Source organism: Marmota marmota, unplaced genomic scaffold (assembly GCF_001458135.2).
Source record: "Marmota marmota marmota unplaced genomic scaffold, marMar, whole genome shotgun sequence".
NCBI lineage: Eukaryota > Metazoa > Chordata > Mammalia > Rodentia > Sciuridae > Marmota > Marmota marmota.
This window is the reverse complement of record NW_026000153.1, coordinates 19,077,041-19,097,224: the sequence shown is the minus strand read 5'-3', so window position 1 is coordinate 19,097,224 and position 20,184 is coordinate 19,077,041. Positions and strand designations below refer to the sequence as shown.

The following is a 20,184-nucleotide window of genomic DNA, read 5'->3' as shown; positions in this document are numbered from 1 at the left end:
GCCTTACAGCTGCCTTAACTAAGCTGACTCACACGTAAATTAACTGCCTGCCAAAAACAAACTTCACCATTCTTTAATGGAATGAAATCTACTCCATACCCTTACTATTCTAAATGTATGATATCCTACCCCAAATTTCTAGACATCTGAAACTACCACAAATTACAACCCATACCAATACAATAATACAATAAAAACAGACCTAGAAATGACAAAGGTGATGGAAGTGGTAGATAAGGACAGGTATTACAAAGATATTATAAAGATGTCCAAGGATTTAAAGTAAAATATAGATATAACAAAGAAGATATGGAGGACATGAAAGAAAGAACAACACATAGAATTTCTAGAGATAAAAAAAAAAAATACAGCAACTAAAATGAAAAATTCTCTCATCTTTATAGATTAGACCTGCAGAAGAATCAGTGAATTTTAGGAGAAAACAGTAGAAATATCCAATGTGAATCAAAGAATACAAATACCCAAGTAGCTCAATGAACCCCAATCAGGATAAACACAAATAAACAAGGATGTGATGCTTAAATTCTTGAAAATCAAAGATAAAGGAAAAAAATCTCTAAAAAGGCACATTCATAGGTGAAACAAGGTAGGGATATCCCAAGCTTCTTGTCATAAAAAAAGGAAAAAGAAGATGGAATTATACCTTTAAAGTCCTGGTGACGGGTAGGAACCATGGGTGTGGAATATGCCTAGAATGCAGGGTATGAAGATGAGAGAGAACTAAGAGCAGAGCATGGAATGAAAGCTAAATAATCTGAAAAATCCTGATAGGGCAATGATGGCTGATACATACTAAATGCTGCCTTCCCCAGGATGCACTCTCCCTAACTGCCCAGAGAGTAAGGCAGCATGGCATACGGCCAAGAGCAGAGCAAAGACTTTGTAATGCACAGTACTGGACCATACTGGCTCTGCTACTTGTATGACTGCAGGTTGATAATTTCTCTGAGTTTTTTTTTTTTTTTTTTTGTAGTGGGGATGGAACGCAGGGGCACTCAACCACTGAGCCATATCCCAAGCCCTATTTCATATTTTATTTAGAGACAGGGTCTGAGTTGCTTAGTACCTCACTGTTGCTGAGACTGGCTATGAACTCAAAATCCTCCTGTCTCAGCCTCCCAGGCTACTGGAATTACAGGTGTGCACCAGTGCACCCGGCTCTCTTTTGAGTTTTGCCTCATATAAAATGTTCTTTTTTTTTTGGGTCCTGGGATTAAACTCAGGGGCACTCGGCCATTGAGCCACATCCCCAGTCCTATTTTGTATTTTATTTAGAGACAAGGTCTCACTGAGTTGCTTAGTGCCTTGCTTCTGCTGAGGCTGGCTTTGAACTCGAAATCCTTCTACCTCAGCCTCCCGAGCCGCTGGGATTACAGGTGTGCCACACTGCACCTGGGAAGTTTTGCCTCATATAAAATGTGTACATAATACACTGTGGCTACTATATTTCTTCTATGTTCACATGACATCTAATAAGAATTTCTGGTAAAACACCAATATTGCTATGTCATTTATTTCTATCACCTTTGCTAGACTTTTAGCACCTGAAGGAAAGGGGCTGTATTATTTTCACTGTTATTATAATTAGCACATATTAGTATCTAGTACATACAGCAGTGCTATTGGAATGAATAAAAAATACAGTGATCATAACCTGCCTGTTTCCATGGCATTGATCTATTGATATGATTGAGAATTTTGGTATCTCAGTATTCAGAGTATATTTCTAAAACTTTCTCTTTAAACTAAAAGTAGAATACAATAATTTGGGGCCAAATTACACCAATTTTATTTCTAAAAACCTAATCACTGAAACAACAGAAGCCACTAAAGCTTCTAAACAAATGAATAATATCAGCACCTTTATGTTTCTATTATCTAACAGTAGTAGAAGGGTGTCCCTAGAATAGAAGCTAGAGCGATCAGCCCAGGGATGCTGGAGACTTAGAGATTCATTACACATGAGGTTAAAGGAGATAAATGAAGGATAGTTTCAAGATTTCTAGCATGAGCAATGAAATAAATGGGGATACCAATAGAAATAGGGAATAAAAGAAAAATGGGCATTAACAGAGCAATGCAAGAATAATGACCCTGAATTAACAATGATTCATGGTTGGATACATATACACTCAGTATGCAGCTGAAGCTTAGAAGTGAGGCTGAGATTGGAAGATTTGGAAATAATTAGCGTATAAATAATAGCCGAAGCCGTGTAAAATACTACCATCTGGAGTAAATATACAGAACATAATTGTATGACAAAAGTCAACACTGGGGGCTGGGGTTATGTCTCAGTTTTAGAGCACTTGCCTAGTATGTGTGAGGCACAGAGTTTGATCCTCAGCACCACATAAAAATAAATAAATAAAATAAAGGCACTGTGTCATCTACAACTAAAATATATATATATAAAAGTTAATTAAAAGTGGAATTTTGGGAAACTCTTACATTTATATAGGTTAGGGTATAACCGAGAGGAGAAAATTAAAAACAAAACAAAATGGAGCTGTTGAGAACCAAGAAGAGTTTAATTTCAAGAAAAAATGTATAACGTCACATGTTTAAAGAGAGTAAGAAGTAGAAGGAATACTAAAATGAGATTGATTTTATCAAACAGGAATGGTGACCTCATTAAAGTTTTAGAAGAGCAGATAGCATTAGAATGAAAGTGGACAAGTACTGGCATATGAACAGATAAATGTAACTGACGGGAAGGTGAGGAAAATTATAAATTGAAACTATTCTTTAAGAAGCATGACAGTAAAGAGAAAGCCAGCACAATAGTTTAAGTGGAAGAGGGAGAATTTTAGAAGACAATGAAAAAATAGAAAACAGAGGGAAAAGAACTACCAAAGGAGGGGGGACTGAAACTCTGAAAGAAGTTATGTAACTTATTAAAAATCAAAACACACGTCCAGAAAAGAAAGGATGAGAATTAAAGAACATGGACAGGGGTTTTAGCCTTGGCATTGAGTAACTGAATCTGTCTTCAAACAGATGGGAAAAAGTCTGAGACAGTAAAAACAGAGATACTCAAGAGGAGTAAAAGATGCTCAGGGGAATGTGTGTCTAATGGCCTTATTTTCTCCATCTAGGGACAAAATTGCCAGGGATCTCACAAAAGCTGAGAAGTAGGTGACACAGTAAGCATGGTAAAGGGATTTATGAAGAACATCATTGAAAATGAACTGGAAAATCCTTTCCAGAGAACCAGACCCTGCACATTATTACAGAGAAGTGGCATCCCATAAAGGAAGTACAGACCATCAAACAAACTTAACTGAAGGAAGACAATACTTACTATTCCAGAACCAAGATCATTTCTGATGGAGTTTCATAAACTTCGTGTAAATTAATGACCCAAGGATTGTCCTGTGCTAGTTCAAGTACAGCAATCTCATGAATAATTTCCATCCGACAGTCTTGGCCTTTTCTTCTTTTTCTCATGAACTTGGCTGCAAATTCTTTTCCAGAATCTTTCTTTATACATTTCCTCACCACTGCAAACTTACCCCTGGAATTAAATACAAACATTCATTGTTAAAACCAATAACTTTCCAGAGATGGCATATATTAATACAAATTTCTAAATTCCCATTATTGGATATTCAAATTTAGCTCATTCAATCACGAAATAGCAATATCACTTGGGATATTGATTTAGATTTATCAAATAAAATATAATTTATAAATCTGCAAAAATCAACTACTGTGATTTGAATGTGTCCCCCTAGGTTCATGTGTTGGAAATTTAACCCCTTGTAATAAAGAGTTCAGAGATGGAGCCTTTAGAGGTAATTAGTACACTGATGACACTATCATTGGGATGGGTTCCTGATAAAGGAGTGAGTGTGGCACCCTTTACATTCTCTTGAGTTAGTGATCTTGCCTCTCCACCATGTAATGAAACAAGAAGGCCCTTGCCAGATGTGAACCTTCAATCTTAGAATTCCTAGTTTCCAGAACTCTGAGCCAAGCCAGAAATTATGGAACACTACTGTAATTCCTGCTGAGACAGCATTTTTACAAGTTTGAGGCCAACCTGGGCAACTTGGCAAAACCCTTTCTCAAAATAAAAACAAAAAAGGGCTGGGGATGTACCCGTGTGTGTGAGGTGCTGGGTTCAATTCCAAGTACAGTATAAAAACAAAACAAAACAAAATCCTGAGCCAAATATGTTTCTGTGCTTTATAAACTATCCATTTTGTCGTATTCTGTTATAGCAGCACAAAATGTGCTTAGATCATAATCAAATATTAAAGTCAATATTTTTTGCAGAGTTACACATAAAATAACTCCATTTTTGTACATTTATGCATAAATGATTTAATCTTTAAAAATATAAGCCAGGCACATTGGCGCACGCCTGTAATCCCAGTGGCTCATAGGCTGAGGCCGGAGGATCTGAGTTCAAAGCCAGTCTCAACAAAAGTGAGGTGCTATGCAACTCAGTAAGACCCTGACTTTAAATAAAATACAAAATAGGGCTGGGGATGTGGCTGAGTGGTTGAGTGCCCCTCAGTTCAATACCTGATTTATTTATTTACGAACCATAAATAAATAAATAATAAAAATACACTTTACTTTTTAATAGAAATTGGCCACAAGATTCCTTAATATGAATTTCATCGTCATCTAATTAAATGTGAAGAACAGTATCACCTTCCAAAATGATATCAATCATGATATAATTCTAAATATAGCACCAGCAGGAAAAGTCTCATTATAGAGACATTATGGCTCTACAGTTTGTCCTTAAACTAATAAGCGGGTCAAACAGGGGAATAAGGATAGCATATTGATTAAGGTTATAATCTCTGGACTTGCATCCCACAACTGGCATTTGACACATCTTAGGCAATGTATTTACCCTCTTAAACTGTCTTTTTTCTTATCTGTACAAGTGATGCAAAATCTGCTTTTGAGTTATGATAATTAAAGTACAATCATTCCTTGATATCCATGCAAGACTGGGTCCAGGATCCTCTGCAGATAACAAAACTAAGGATGCCTTATATAAAATGGTGTCCTTAAAATGTGGTATACATACACAATAGAATATTACTCAGCCTTAAAAAAGAATAAAATTATGACATTTGCAGGTAAATGGATGGAACCAGAGAATATCATGGTAAGTGAAATAAGCCAATCCCCAAAAACCAAAGGCTGAATGTTTTCTCTGATAAGTTGTCAGTGATCCATAGTGGGGGGTGGGGGAATAGGGAAGAATGAAGGAACTCTGGATTGTGCAGAGGGGAGTGAGGGGAGGGCCGGGGCTGCAGGGATGGGAAGGACAGTAGAATGACAGACATTATTGCTGTATATACATGTATGATTACACCACTGGTGTGACTGCACCATGTATAGCCAGAGAAATGAGAAGTTGTGCTCCATTTGTTAATAATGTGTCAAAATGAACTCTACTATCTTGTATAATTAATTAGAATTTACAAATTTTAAAGAAATCGTGTACTTTTTTGCATACAACCTATATACATCCTCTTGGATACTGGAATCATCTCTACATTGCAAATAATACCTAATACATAGTGACTATAGTTTTAGGAAAAACGTCTATACATGTTCAGTACAGATTTTTTTTTTTTTGGTACCAGGAATTGAACCTAAGGGTGCTTAACCACTGAGTCACATTCCCAGACCTTTTTATTTTTTATTTTGAGATACGGTATTGCTAAGTTACTTAGAGCCTTGTTAAGTTGCTGAGGCTAGCTTTGAACTTGTGATCCTCCTGCCACAGCCTCTCAAAGCCACTGAGATTACAGGTGTGTGCCACTGCCCCTGACAGATGCATTTTTTTCCCTTAATCATTTCAGTCCACAGTTGGTTGAATCCATGGATATGGAGGACTGTATGTATATAAAATGCATGTCACTTGTTTAGTATAGTCCTCACCACAGGGTAAATTCTAATCACCTGTAAATATCCACTGAATCCTTAGCAACTTGGAAATCATACAGTTTTTACCTAATGCCAAGGGCCAATGTCTTCTTTCAAACTATGAGGTAATCTCTCTTGCCACTGCCACCTATTATGATTTTAATAATGTTTTCATAACAAGCTTAACCATGACTTCAACTGAAGGGCTGGAGTCTGAGTCCTCCACAGAGCAAGCAGTACAGAATAGACTCCACTCTTTCCCACATGATAGTCTATCAGATATTATCTATCTAGGAGAAAGAGGACCTGTGGGGTTGAAAAGTCTACATATGTTCAGTTTTAACTAATTCTACTATAGTTTTCCCAGGCAGTATTCTCACTAAACATGAATGTGTATTATTGATCATTTATTCTTTTTTTTTCTTAATATTTATTTTTTTAGTTATAGGTGATCACAATATCTTTATTTTATTATTTTATTTTTATGTGGTACTGAGGATCAAACCCAGTGCCCCATACATGCTAGGTGAGCGCTCTAACACTGAGCCACGGCCTGATCATTTATTCTTTTACTCATATCATACTGTCTAAATTAGTGTCTTGATATCTAGTAGTAAAAATAATCTTTATTATTATCCTTTGAAATTATATTTTCTATTTTATCCTTTTTCATTTCCATATAAATTTTTGAATCATCTTGCCAATCTCCACAAAAAATATTTGTTGGGATTTAAAATGAAACTGCATAGATTCTAGATTATTTTGGGGAAGAATTTATGTTTTATAATATGGAGATTTCTAAGTCCATGAACATGGAATATCTGAGTAATTTATGTAATTTTTTTGTTTTTTGCATATATTTCACTGGGTTTACTCTTAAAAGTTTAATATTTTTAAAATAGTTGTAAATGATGTTATGTAAGCATTAATTTTCTAATCATTTATCACTGTTACTCGGAAGTACAGTTGATTTTTTCATACTATCCTGTATCCAATGACTACATATTAATCTTAATAGTTAATTATAGACTTTCTTTGGATTTTCCATGCAGACATTATGTAATCAGTAACTAATGACAGTTTTATTATTCCTGTCTAGTTCTTTTACCTCTCTCTTTCTTGCTTTCCTGTTGAGGTGAAATCTCTAGCTCAGTGTTAGTGGGTTGGTGACAGCACATACCTGTATCCAATCTCAAAGAGAAAGATTTCAAAATATCACCATCAAATATGATATTTGGTACAACTGATTTGTAGATCAGATTAAGTAAATTGCCTTACATGAATAGTTTGCTAAAAGTTTTTTTTTTTCACATGAATAGATGTTTAATTTTGTTTAATTTTATACACTAACATTGAGGTATCCACTGAGATGATCGTATAAGTTTTTTTTACACATACTGTTAATGTGGTAAATTACATAAGTAGATTTTTTTTAAAGGCTAAATTAATATTGCTTTTCTGAGGTACTATTGATCATGAGGTACTATTCTTCAGTATTGTTTTGTATTTTTATAGTTTGTTACACACATTGTTAAGTATAATTTCTAATTTTTTGTAGGAATACAGACTTGACCTTTTGTTTCTTTGTTGTCTTGTAAAGTTTTTGTGTAAAGGTTTTACTTGCCTCATATATTGAGTTGGGAAGTGTTCTCTATTTTCACTTTCTCTGGAAGAGTTTGTTGTGTTGTTTTTCCCTCTGATGCTTGGCAAAGCATCTAGCCTTGGTTGTCTTTGTTAAAAGGGGATCCAGGTGGGAAGGACTCAGAACCTGTCTATAGTGGGACCAAGGACTGAAGATAAAGAGCTGAAGAGACATTGAAGGCCACAGGCAGATTGGTGGGCCTTGAAACTACCTGGTTCTCCTCTACATGAGCAAGGCTCAAGGTCTGAGGCTGGAGAATTTCCTCACCCTGTGCCCATGTGTGGCTTATTCACTTCCTACAGGAACCAGTACCAACTGTCAAGACTGTATAAACGGTCTCACTTGCCTATTCTAGTTCCTTTATTGTTAACAGTCACATAAGAGTTTAAATGAAGCCACTTTGAACTGAAACAATTTTTTTTTTTTTCTATACCTACAGGTCAGTAGTTGCAAAAGAAGAGAAAGCTGAATTTGTAAACAACAACAAAAAACCAAACACACACAAAAAACGATCTGAAATGAAGCTTCAAAATATCATTAACAGCAATTGTGTTCCTGGTGAATTAGAAATGACTTAGTCAATGGCCCTCAAAGTACTCCTACATCAAATGCACAAATGTTTATTACTGCCATACCTAAACTTCAAAGCAATTCAGTTTTGTGCAGTAAATAAAATATTACTTATTATTAGCCTGAAAATATATTTTGAAGACCACAAGGAAAAATGAGTAATTCAGCAATAGAAAATTGGATTCACATACTGCTAACCTGCAAATTCTGGGAACTCTGTTATAGCAACAGTCATGGCTAAATTCAGGGCTTTTTTGTCTGCAGCCACTCCTCCCTTTTTTTTCACTCTCCTTTCACAGTAGGAGGGATGGAACCCAGGGCCTCAAGCAGGCTAGGCAAGTGCTCTATCTAATGCTGAGCTACATTCTTAGCTCTTTGACACAGGGTCTTGCTAAATTGCCCAGACTGGCCTCTAATTTGTGGTCCTCCTGCCTCAACCTGTAGCTGGGATTACATCCTTGTGACACCTCAACAGGCTCTCACCCATTTATTTTTCCTTTTTGGTATTAGGGATTGAAACCAGGGGTGCTTAATCAAGAAGCCACATCCTCAGCCCTTTTCGTTTTGTATTTTTTATTTAGAGACAGGGCCTTGCTGAGTTGCTTAGGGCCTTGCTAAATTGCTGAGTCTGGCTTTGAACTCACAATCCTCCTGCTTCATTCAGCCTCCCAAACTGTTGGTTTTACAGGTGTGTGCCACCATGACCAGCTGTTCTCACCCATTTCTTTAGGTATCAGAATACAGTTTCACTGCTCTCCGTCCACACGAATGACTACTCCAACACCACCTTTGTTTTTGTGCGTCTCTGTCCAGTTTTAGATTTATTCTTTTCTCTCCATCATGTCATGTACTATATGTATCAGGGATCAGTAAACTTATAAAGAGACAATAGCAAATATTTGTGGTTCTTTGGATAAGATGGTTTCTATGGCAACTACAAGTTCACTATTATAGAGCAAAAAACAATCACTAATGAAAGGTAAATGAATAGATGTGGCCAGGTCCAGTAAAATATCATGGGCACTACAATTTGAATTTCATATGATGCTCATGGCATTAAATATAATTTATTTTTTTAATTATTAAAAATTGTAAAAATCTTGCAGGAAAATGGATAGAACTAGAGACCATCATGTTAAGTGAAATAAGTCAAACTCCCAAGGTGAAGAGGGTCCTATGTTTTCTCTCATATGTGAAAGAGAGGAAAAAGGAAAACAAAGGCAGGGGTGGATCTTCTAAAAATCAAAGGGAGATCAGTAGAGGAAAGGGAGCAAAGGATGAGTGATAGGCAAGGAGAGAGTGGGGGGAAATGCTGGGAACTGATATTGGTCAAATTATATTGTTATATGGTGTGCATGTATGAATACGTAACAATAAATCCCATCAATTTGTACAACTATAATGCACCAATAAAAAAAGTAAAAAAGAAGAATATCAGGCTATAAAGTCCAAAAAAATTAGAAAAATTGAGCCACATGAAAAAGAAATTTCAGAAAGCTTAAACATCCTTTTCTTCTAAACCCAACATTGTCCCCAGGTAATAAACATTGTTTACTTTTCTATTTGGGAAAAAAAAATGTAAAAATCACTATTAGTCCATGAGGTATACAAAGGCAATTGGCTATAGATGGCCAACCCCAACACAACCCCATGCTGAAGAAAACTCTTCCACTGTTCTGATACTGCATGCCACTGAAAGGGACACAGATAGCAGATCACATGTATTGCCTTCATCTCTAAATTACTGGTGTAACAGGAGAAGGAACCTTAAAACCACTCAAAGAAGAGGAAGGAGGAGATAAAGAGATTTCTGGAAGCTGTTCTTTTCATAGAACCACAGTGTACAAAGAAATATAAGATTAGACATGCAAGATACAGATTCCAAGTAAACATTCTCAGAACTACATCATCATAGAGTTCCCCTAAATTACCTACCCCTAAAGGGTTCTAATATGCATACCCTACCATGGCTCTATGGGTAAAAATTGTGGCTGAATTTCAACCCTTAACTTTAGGCGTTGAGGCCTCTACAAACATGTTTTAAATATGATGTTTCTCAAACATTGGGGTCATAGTTATATAGAGAGACTTAGGGTCAATAAGATCCAAAGGGTAAAAAAAATGTTTACTGCACATCTACTTTCCCCATTGACTTAAAAGCCAAATGTACTCCTATCTACACAGTTATAATTTTCAGAACTATTCATTCATTTCATGAACATCTATAGTTCACTATTATGCACAAGACTGAGAATTCAGGTTTTCATTAAACATTTGGAGTAAACAACTCAGTGATTGATGTAATTCAGAGTGGAAGGAAAGGAAAGATATATTGATATCTATAACAAGAGAAAGTTACATTTGAGTTGTATTCCCCAGTCCAAGATCTCTAAGAATCAAGTCTTATTTTTCTTGGCATGACCAGTGCCTAACACAGTATATAGGAAGGTGTCATGAAAATCTTCAGGTATGACTTACTAAGGAGCATGGGTCTTACGATTTAAAATGGGGATCTATTCAAATTCTTAAAATAACCGCTTAAAATTCATTTTCATTATGTTGAGAAGAATGGATTGCCAAGTGATAACTACAACCGGGGAAGTCAATAAAATAATTCAAGGCAGTGGGCCTGAACTTGAGCAGCAGCAGTGGAGACTGAGAAGACAGAATACATTTAAAAGGTGTTCACAGTTAAGATTCATTAGCATTCAGTGACAGATTAAATTGCAGGTAGAGATGAGGATAGAAGGAAGGGAAAGGTGGAAGTCAAGAATGACTTCTAGATTTTTAATATGAGCACTGTGTAAATGTGTACCATCAACTGAAATAAAGATTGTAAAAACAGAAACAAATTATTTTGGGGGAAGATAAAATGTGTTAGGTTTTGGACAGAAATCTGAGGTGCCTTTCTGGTAAAGAACATCCTAATTACTGGATGGATTCCAAATATAAGTTCAAATGGGGGTTACAGATAAAGATGTATAGATAATAGAATATATAAAGTTCAGGCAAAGACCAGAAAATGTAAATGCTCATTTAAGCAGTACATAGAAGAAACGAAATAAAGTGAGGTCCAAGTCCTGTTTATTTTAGATTACAATAAAATACTTTGTTCATAACTTTATTGTTTCATTTATATCAATCTGAAATAAGTTGCTGTACTATGACTGTCTCTCCAGCTAGACTGTGCATCAGGGATCTCACTTATTATTTATCTTTACATCTCCATTGTACCCCACCCATGGCAGATATGTAAATACATCAGATAGCACACTAAATGGACATACTCTTAATAGTTTGTTAAATAAATAAAAAGTTTTATGGCAACTTAACCTTATAACATTTAATACATTGGACTATTTGCCATTCTCTCTGCACTGAACTTTCCTATCACTGTGCCATATTTGTTTTACCGTCAATTCTAACATATCACCACACCCAAAATCCCATCCATTATTTATGACTCCATACAAATGTAATTTCCTCCATAAGATCTTTATCTGACATTGTGCCTATAAAGAGGACAGTGCTTGATTTGTTACATTAAGGAATAACTTTCAGAATCTAGGGTAATGCCTTATTTTATGTGCTTAATATACATTAGTACAGTTCAGTTATGCATCACTTGATTAAGAGGATATGTTTTAAGAAATGTGTCAGCAGGCAACTATAACACAATGGTAAGCACTTGCATATTTAGACATAACTATACACTGAAAAGATACAGTTAAAGTATAGTATTTTTTTTTTAAAGGGTACACTGTTCAAGGCATTTATCAAGAATGGACCTCAAGAATGATGAGTCAATGTTAATGACTGGATATCACTAGAGTTTATAAGTGATAAAATTTAGATGTTGTGTATTATACACTTAGACTAAATTAAATTTATATACAAATTCTTCAAAAATATATCAATCTAAGCTTACTGTAACTTTTTTACTTCATAAACTTCTAAATGATTTTTAATTTTTGAAATCTTTTAAAATAACACTTAGTTTAAAACACAAAAGCTGCTGGTAATAAAAATTTTTCAGCTCCATTATAACTTTATGGGACCATTGTTATACAGGCAATCCAATGTTTTTATACAGCCCATAACTGCATGTACTTAATTTAATTGAGATGATATCTTAAATGTAAAAAAGTTCCATTCAAGAAAGACCTAGAATAGATTCTATTTTCCTTACTTCTTAAAGGACCAAGAAAACTACAAAAATATAAAGTTATCTCTTGACTCCAAGTGTAAAAAAATCAGTGAATACATTCAACTTAAGATATAAATATGAATGTTAAGAAAAGATAAGGGCTTTAAAAGTCAATCTTGGGCCTGATGTGGTAGTGCATGCCTGCAGTCCCAGCTACTTGGGAGTCTGAGGCAAGAACATGGCTTGAGCCCACAAGTTTGAGACAAGCCTGTGCAACACAGAGAGACACGCTATTCCAAAAAAAAAAGGAAGTCAAACTTGGTTTTAAATTCTGGTTAGAAACTGCATAATCTTGGTCAATTTAGTCAATCTTCCTGAGCCTTGGATGCCTCATCTATAAAATGATGGTGATATCACCTACTTTACAGAGCAGTAAAGGCTAAGGACAATGAGATTTATAAACTACACAACATTCAGCACATTTTTAGTAATCAGTAGCTATTTTTAGTGTTTTGGGCGCTAATTTATGATCTGTGATATAACTGAAGAAAACAATTTGTACAAAAAAAAAAAAAAAATCAAGGAACTGAGAATTTTTGGAGGTGTTAGATCATCTCCCTGGCCCCAGTACTTGGGATGTAAACCAGTGCCTCACTCATGCTAGGCAAGTGCTCTACCACTGAGCTATACCCAACCTGCAATACTTAGAGGTGATTTAATTTGAACTCTACATGTGTAAATTCCCTGAATAAATCTAGTCCCTTCTTATATACCTTTATTTAAAAAAATTTTTTTGGGGTACTGAGGATTTAATCCAAGGGCAATTTACCACTGAGCTAATTCCCCATCTCTTTTCACTTTTTATTTTGAGACAGGGTCTCCCTAAGTTGCATAGGGCCTCACTAAATTGCTAAGGCTGGCCTAGAACTTGTGATCCTCCTGTCTTAGTCTCTCAAACTGTTGGGATTACAGGTATGCCGCACCATGCCTTGCTCTTTTGTACCTTTAGAGGTAAATCAATTTGGTTCAATAATCAGATTTCATATAGTTTTGTTATTTATAGCTTTACAAAGAGACTGAAATTCATTAAGTTTTAAATTCATGTATTTTAAATTTTTTTTTTAATATTTATTTTTTAGTTGTAGTTGGACACAATATCTTTATTTTATTTTTATGTGGTGCTGAGGATCGAACCCAGGGCCTCGCACGTGCTAGGTGAGCACTCTACCGCCGAGCCACAATCCCAGCCCCTAAATTCATGTATTTTAAATTAAAATATAATTCTTAATTTACAGATGTTGCACAAACATAGCCAATTTTCTTTTATCTGTTTGGAAGTATCAGTTATCCCAAATTATTTATAAATATAATTCTTCAAATAAATGATTAGCTGCCAAGAAATCCTATATAACTCTTGTCCTAAAACAAGGAAGCTTTTACATGGATATTATTTAACAAGTGTCTTTATATCTAAACAAATTATAACTTAAAATTTATGGCACATGTTTAAGGAATTGAAAGGTTTAAACCTATAGTTGTTACTTACAGACATCAATCTAAGTAAAGGACATACAGGTCTAGAAATAAACTAATCCCTAAATTGACTTTCAGCTTAAACATTGTCTTATTCTCTGATAACAATCCTTTCTTGTCCTATTACTCTTAACTGCTCTGAGGAGAATGAGATAGGACAGGCCTATCTACTGTAAGGCCCCAGTGAGGAGGGAACGATTCTGACACTGAAACCTGTTAAGGTTTATTCCTATTTGGCTCTCATTAATATAGCCTCTAGTTAAATCTAAGGAAAACTGCTTTAGTTACAAGATAGACTATGGATCATTCTTTTTAATTTTTTTTTCTAGTTGCAGATGGATATAATACCTTCATTTTATTTATTTATTTTTATGTGGTGCTGAGGATCAAACCCAATACCTCACATGTGCTAGGCAAGCGTTCTACCACTGAGCTACAACCTGAACCCTATAGATTATTCTTTGAAAAACATCTATGTGCAATGGGAATGATTTCGAAGTCGGGAATCCAAAGAGGCTCTGAGGTCTTTCAGAAGACCTCATCTCTGACTTGGTTTTCTCATCTAATAAATAAGGCTTTCCAAATAAGCCTGTGGTGAGAACCAATGAGAAAATTCATGTAAAAGCAATTATAAAACTGTAAAACATATCCATTTATGAAGGACCTGTCCAGCAGGGAACTTACATTTGTAACTCATCCCCCCACCCAGGAAAATCAAATCAAGTGTGTAATATAAAGGACAAAAGATGTGCTTTTGGTTGAAAATGTTTTTTTTTAATATAAGATTTATAAATATATTAAAAGTGTTAAATTGGGGACTATGTAATGAAAATACATACAAGGCAAATCATCCAATGTGAAATTAGTATAATATAAAATTTATAAAACCACCTTTCTGTTCCTATATTATCAATAAACTCAAGGGAAATCAATATGAAAAAATCCTCAGAACTCAAGGTCTTATGTCCTGTGCCTCAGTAATGAAATCATTAATGTGGTTTACATTGGCACAAATCCCGACTCAAAGAAATGGGTATAGGAATAACAAGTCAAACTTGAAGCAATAAAAGTTTTACATCATATATTTACACATTCATGTTGCTATGAACTCTTAAGACATGGAAGAATGTGACATTTCTTAAAATGATCAATATCACATCCTGTATACTCTGGAATCAATATTGACCATTTTAAAAACTTCTCTTTGAAAGGTCATTGTATTGAAAGCTCTATATCTCTTATAAAATAATAGCAACACTTAAAAGAAATTGATTTTTCTTGTTGAACCCTTTCTATTTTACTGAATGAAAGGCCATAGTATGAAGTGAATAAAACTTTTTATTTTTCCTCTATATCATTAAAATACAACCAACGTGATATTTTAAGTTACATATCAGCATGAGACCAATTAGTTATATATCAGAAATGCAACCAGAGTTAACAGTTGGAAAAATAGACAAGTTTTCTATCCTGTCAGGAAAAAGGTCATGCATAAACACATTCAACATATTAAAACCATAATCTACTGACAAAATTTATGAACCTTAAACAAGGACTGCTTATAACACAAAGCAGAACTTCTACCTCTGGAGACTTATAAACAATTCCTATGCCCTTTGTAGCAAGAGTTCATTATTTTTGCCAGACACAGGCATATTTTGCAGTTGTGCAGGTTTTCTTATTTTTTTGTTGGTTACATTAAGAATAGTAACGTTTATTGAGTTACACAGTGAATTACATTCATTGAGTGTTTTCCCTAAGCTAAGCACAGCCTTAAGGCTATAGATGTGTTTTATTTAATTCTCAACAACTCTATGAGGCAATCAATGATTAGGTAATATACTCAAGTCTACGTAACTAATAAAAAAGCCAAGATTCTATCCCAGACTGACTGACTCCAAAGCCCATATTCTTAACTGTTACATTAAACTTCAAGATGAAAAAGGGGACCAAAAAGAAAAAAATAAATTAATTGTAGTTTTCAGTTTTAAGATCTTCTGTCAAGTATCTATGTCTAAGTATTTCAGTTTTAGGCTCTTATGTCAAGTGCACTTTTCTGCTGCTTCAGGATTTATTCCTTTTATAAAGAAATACACAGGGGCTGGGGGATTTATTCCTTTTATAAAGAAATACACAGGGGCTGGGGCTGTAGCTCAGTGGCAGAGTGCTTGCCTAGCAAATGTGCGGCACTGGGTTCGATCCTTAGCACCACATATAAACAAACAAAATAAAGGCATGCTGGTCATCTACAACTACAAAAAAAAAAAAAAAAGAAAGAAAAAGAAAACGAAAAAAAGAAATATACACACCTATATAAGCAAAAGTAAGCAGAAGTCATCACAACCTAAAATAAAAAACCCTTGGAGGCAATCTGATTTTATAATAGGGCTTAAAACAAAAATTGAAAGAAACATTCCTGGAGGAATTAGTTCCATGACACCTGATAGGGTGCACATCAGTTTTTAAGATTAAATTATTTGTTATTAAATGTACAAGACATTGCTTGACATCTTAAGCATTTGCAGACAACTCATGTCAATAATGGAAAATTTAGTTTTCTTTTTTTTTTTTATGTTATTGAGGTTACTTCAGATTGTATAGAATTTCAATAAATTAGAAATACCTCGCTCAGCCAGTAGCTGTTCTCTTAGTATCATAATTATAGTGTACACTGAACCAGTTAATTAGTGTCTAGCACAGTGAAAGAAAATTTGTTCCTGAAAGGTATTTTCCTTTTGTTAACACTGGGAATATGTAAGATGTTAAGGCCCGCGCCCAGCGAAAAAATATTCTGAAAAGTTATCTTAATATTTGTAAAGCTGTGCCTTTTTTATAATTTGTGACCAATTCCTTTTCCAAGACCCCAGTTGAAGGCTATCCTAACTGTCAGGGCCTTTCCCATTACAACATGGAGGTATTTTGCAACCATTCACAGGCTTGCAATAAAGGTGAACATGAACGCTATGTGCCAGGTCCAGTGGTATGCACTTTCCAGGCACTGTATCTTCACAACATCTCCATGAGGTAAGTACTGTCGTTATTCCGGTTTATTGATGAGAAAAGTGAGGCCGAGGAGTCTTAAGTCATCCACCCAAAGGCAAACTCATGAGGAAGGGCAAGGATATGAACTCAGGTCTGACCTCCAACAACTTCTCTAAACTGTTCTCAAAAGAAGAGTCTCAAGAACCCCATAGAAATCGCTATATCACTCTTCTTAAACAAACAAAATGTAAAGCATCCAAACAGGCTTCGCTTTAACAATTAAAAAAAAAAAAAAAAGGAAAGGAAAAAAGAAATCTAAGCTCTTCCTAACCCCCATAAAGAGCGGGGCAGGCAAGAGCCGGCTCACAGAAAAGTAGAAAGAGTGATAAAAGGGCCAAGACCCTACAGATGAAACTTATCTGAATTACCGAAATATTTTAGAAAAAAAAAAAAAAGCACAAAACCAACCACGAAAAGGAAAACGATGAAGGCAGCAGAAGGAGGCTGAAGTTAACACAGCAACCGGTGCAAAGGAAGCTGTCACAACTGATGCTGCAGTTCATGAAGGCCACAGAGAGCGGTGGAGAAATCCGGAAAAGTCTAAAGGCAAAACCAAAGCTGACTTCATAAGCCTCTAGTTTTATTTCAGATCTGCAGTGTGGTTCACACACTAATCTCGCTAAATTACCATTTAAGTCATTACAGATGGTGAAAAGGCGTGAGCAGAGGAAGGCGTCAAGGTTCGCGGTAACCAGAGGCAACGAATCCTCGCTCTTTCGTACTGTGCTCCGATGGCCAGCTGCTACTCAAAACCACTCGCTCCCGGAGCTCACACCGGCTCTGCGGAGGGCAGCGACTCTGCCGCCCTAGTCGCCGCCAGCCCCTAAGTTTGTGCCAAGTCACCAAGCGCGTTATCGGTGCCTAACGCCACCTCCAGCCGCGGTACTTATCGGCGAGTACCTGGAGGCTCTGCGCCCGGCCGAGGTCGTCCCGCTCCCCGGCCCCCCTCCAGCCCTTACCTGCCCAGCTCTCGGCCAGGGCTCAAGGTGTAGCCGTCCTGGAAAGGCTCAGTGCGCACGGCAGCGCGGATCTCTGTCAGCAGCCCGCGGGTTTGGGGCGGCGGCAGCCGGCGCGGCGCGCTCTGACTCCGACTCGCCGGGCCCGAGCCTGAGGTGGCAGCCAAGGAGGAGCCGCCGCTGCCCGGCTTCTCCAGAGGGATCATGGTGCTCGGGCGTTCTTCCTCTTCTGCCGCTCAGCTCGCTCCCGGTAGCCGGCGGGTAACGGGCCCGCCTTCGGCTGCCTCGTGGCGGTCCGTGGAGTCTTCAGATACACGATCTAGCCGATGCGGAGCTCGGACTGCGGCCGGCTGGTTCCGGTCAGCTCCGCCCCGCACCCGACCCTGCCCCTCTCGCAGGCCTCGCCCACCGCACAGGCCCCGCCCCTCGACGATCTCCCGTGGGGTCCTGAGCGCCCGATGCCTCACGCGCGCCCTCTGCAGCCGAGAAAGAGAAGGTGCAGCCTGACCGGCTGTCTGGGCGGCACGAAGGCAATGCACAGCCCCTCCCTTTGGTTAGGAGGACCGACTGTGTCAGCTGTGTTGAGCACCTGTTGAGCATCTGGAAGTTCCAAAGCTGACTCTGGGTTAAGGGAAAGAAAGATCCAAGAAATGAAATCATAGAGATACCTAAAGGAATAAGGAAAAATAAAAAGGGTTGATACGAATGAATAAATATTAAATATTATGAATATGAATAAATATTAAACATATGAAAGGACAAAATAATGTCATGTGGGGTTTAAATCAGAGAACTAAAATATACACAATAATAGAACAAAAAGTAGAAAAGAGTAATTGGAATTAAAATGTTCTAGCATTGTGTGAGAATTGAGAAAAATATTTACTTTTAATAATCAAGAATGAAAATTATAATCTCTAGAGTAAGAGTTAAAATAATAGAAAAATGAATAACAAGCTAATAAGATGTCAAATAAAATAATGAAAATATTTCATCCAAAGGAGCAAGAAATAAACAGATAAGGAATTGACTAACATAAACAGATGGCAAATTTAAAGTTTTAAAAATTACAATAACATTAAATATAAATGGAATCTATGTATCTCCCAATTAAAAGTCAAAGTTTGTACATAACATTAAAAAATAATCTCAACTATAATGTTGCTTCTAAGAGACACCTTTAAAGGCAATATAAATGTTGAAATAAAAAGAATGCAAAGAATTATGTAATATGAATGGTACCTAATTGAAAGCTGCTATAGCTATAAAAATATAAGACAAAGTGAATTTTTAAAAAATATTTTATTTTTTAGTTGTAGTTGGACACAATACCTTTATTTTATTTGGTACTAAGGATCAAACCCAGGGCCTCACACGTGCTAGGTGAGTGCTCTACAGCTAAGCCACATCCCCAGTCTGACAAAGTAAATTTTAAAGCAAGAATTATTATTAGAAATAAAAATTCTTTGTGATGAAAGCATCAACCCCCAAACATTGTAATAATTATAAATTTGTATAATCTTAAAAGTATAGCACTGAAATATACAAACCCAAAATACAGGACTAAAAGAAGAAATATACAAATCCACACTCCAAACCTAGTTTTTTTTTTGTACTGGTAACTTACCCTCTCTGTAAATGATAGAACAAGAAGACAAAAATAGGAAGGATATACAAGTTTTGAACAATACAATCAAGAAAACTGACATAACTAAAATACACACATACATATATACACAACACTGCAGAATACATTTTCTTTTGATGTAAGGAGAATATTTATTGATCATATACTGGCTCATAAAGCATATCTCAACAATTTTAAAGGATTAAAATTCTATAAAATCTATTCTATAATTTTGGTGGAATTAATCAAGAAACAAAATGTTACCTATCATTTTGATATATAACAACCACAGTCAGAAGCCCTATAAAATCACAAATGCATGAAAATTAATTAATTTGATTCTCATCTATGATGATAAAAATATTGGAACAACATTGTATACTATTTGATGCCCATTCATGATTAATTTTAAAAATTAACAACCTAGAAAGAGAAAAGTATTTCCCAAACTTAGTAAGATCTCTCTCAAAACCTACAGAAGAATTACTCTTGGAATCTGGGCATAGTAAAGACACCAGCTCTTACCACTTCTATTCAGTGTTCAGCAGAGAACCTAAATAATGTAATAAGACTAAAGTGGCATTAATATTGGAAAGGAAGAGTTTAAATGGTCAGGAAGGAACAGATTGTTAAATGTCTGCAATTCAAGTACTCATCTAGAATATCCAAAAGGGTCAACTGGAAAGGGATGAAAATTAATAAATTTTACAAAGACAATTAAATTTAAAATAGATCAACAGCATTC

General features: G+C 35.9%; 1 protein-coding gene across 3 annotated transcripts in view; it reads right to left on the bottom strand.

The window, feature by feature from the left end:
• The window catches only part of Stk17a (serine/threonine kinase 17a), a 34,685-nt gene extending 16,507 nt beyond the window's left edge, over nucleotides 1-18,178 (bottom strand). For all 3 annotated transcript variants that reach the window (XR_007341734.1, XR_007341735.1, XM_015490253.2), the window contains exons 1-2: nucleotides 17,816-18,178; nucleotides 3,326-3,538 (exon numbers count right to left, since the gene is read on the bottom strand). Coding sequence is in view for 1 of the 3 variants with exons in the window: in XM_015490253.2 (XP_015345739.1) it covers nucleotides 3,326-3,538; nucleotides 17,816-18,018 (416 nt within the window). In the remaining 2 variants the exon portion in view is untranslated. The remainder of the gene's footprint in view (nucleotides 1-3,325; nucleotides 3,539-17,815) is intronic.
• Nucleotides 18,179-20,184: the final 2,006 nt, after the last annotated feature.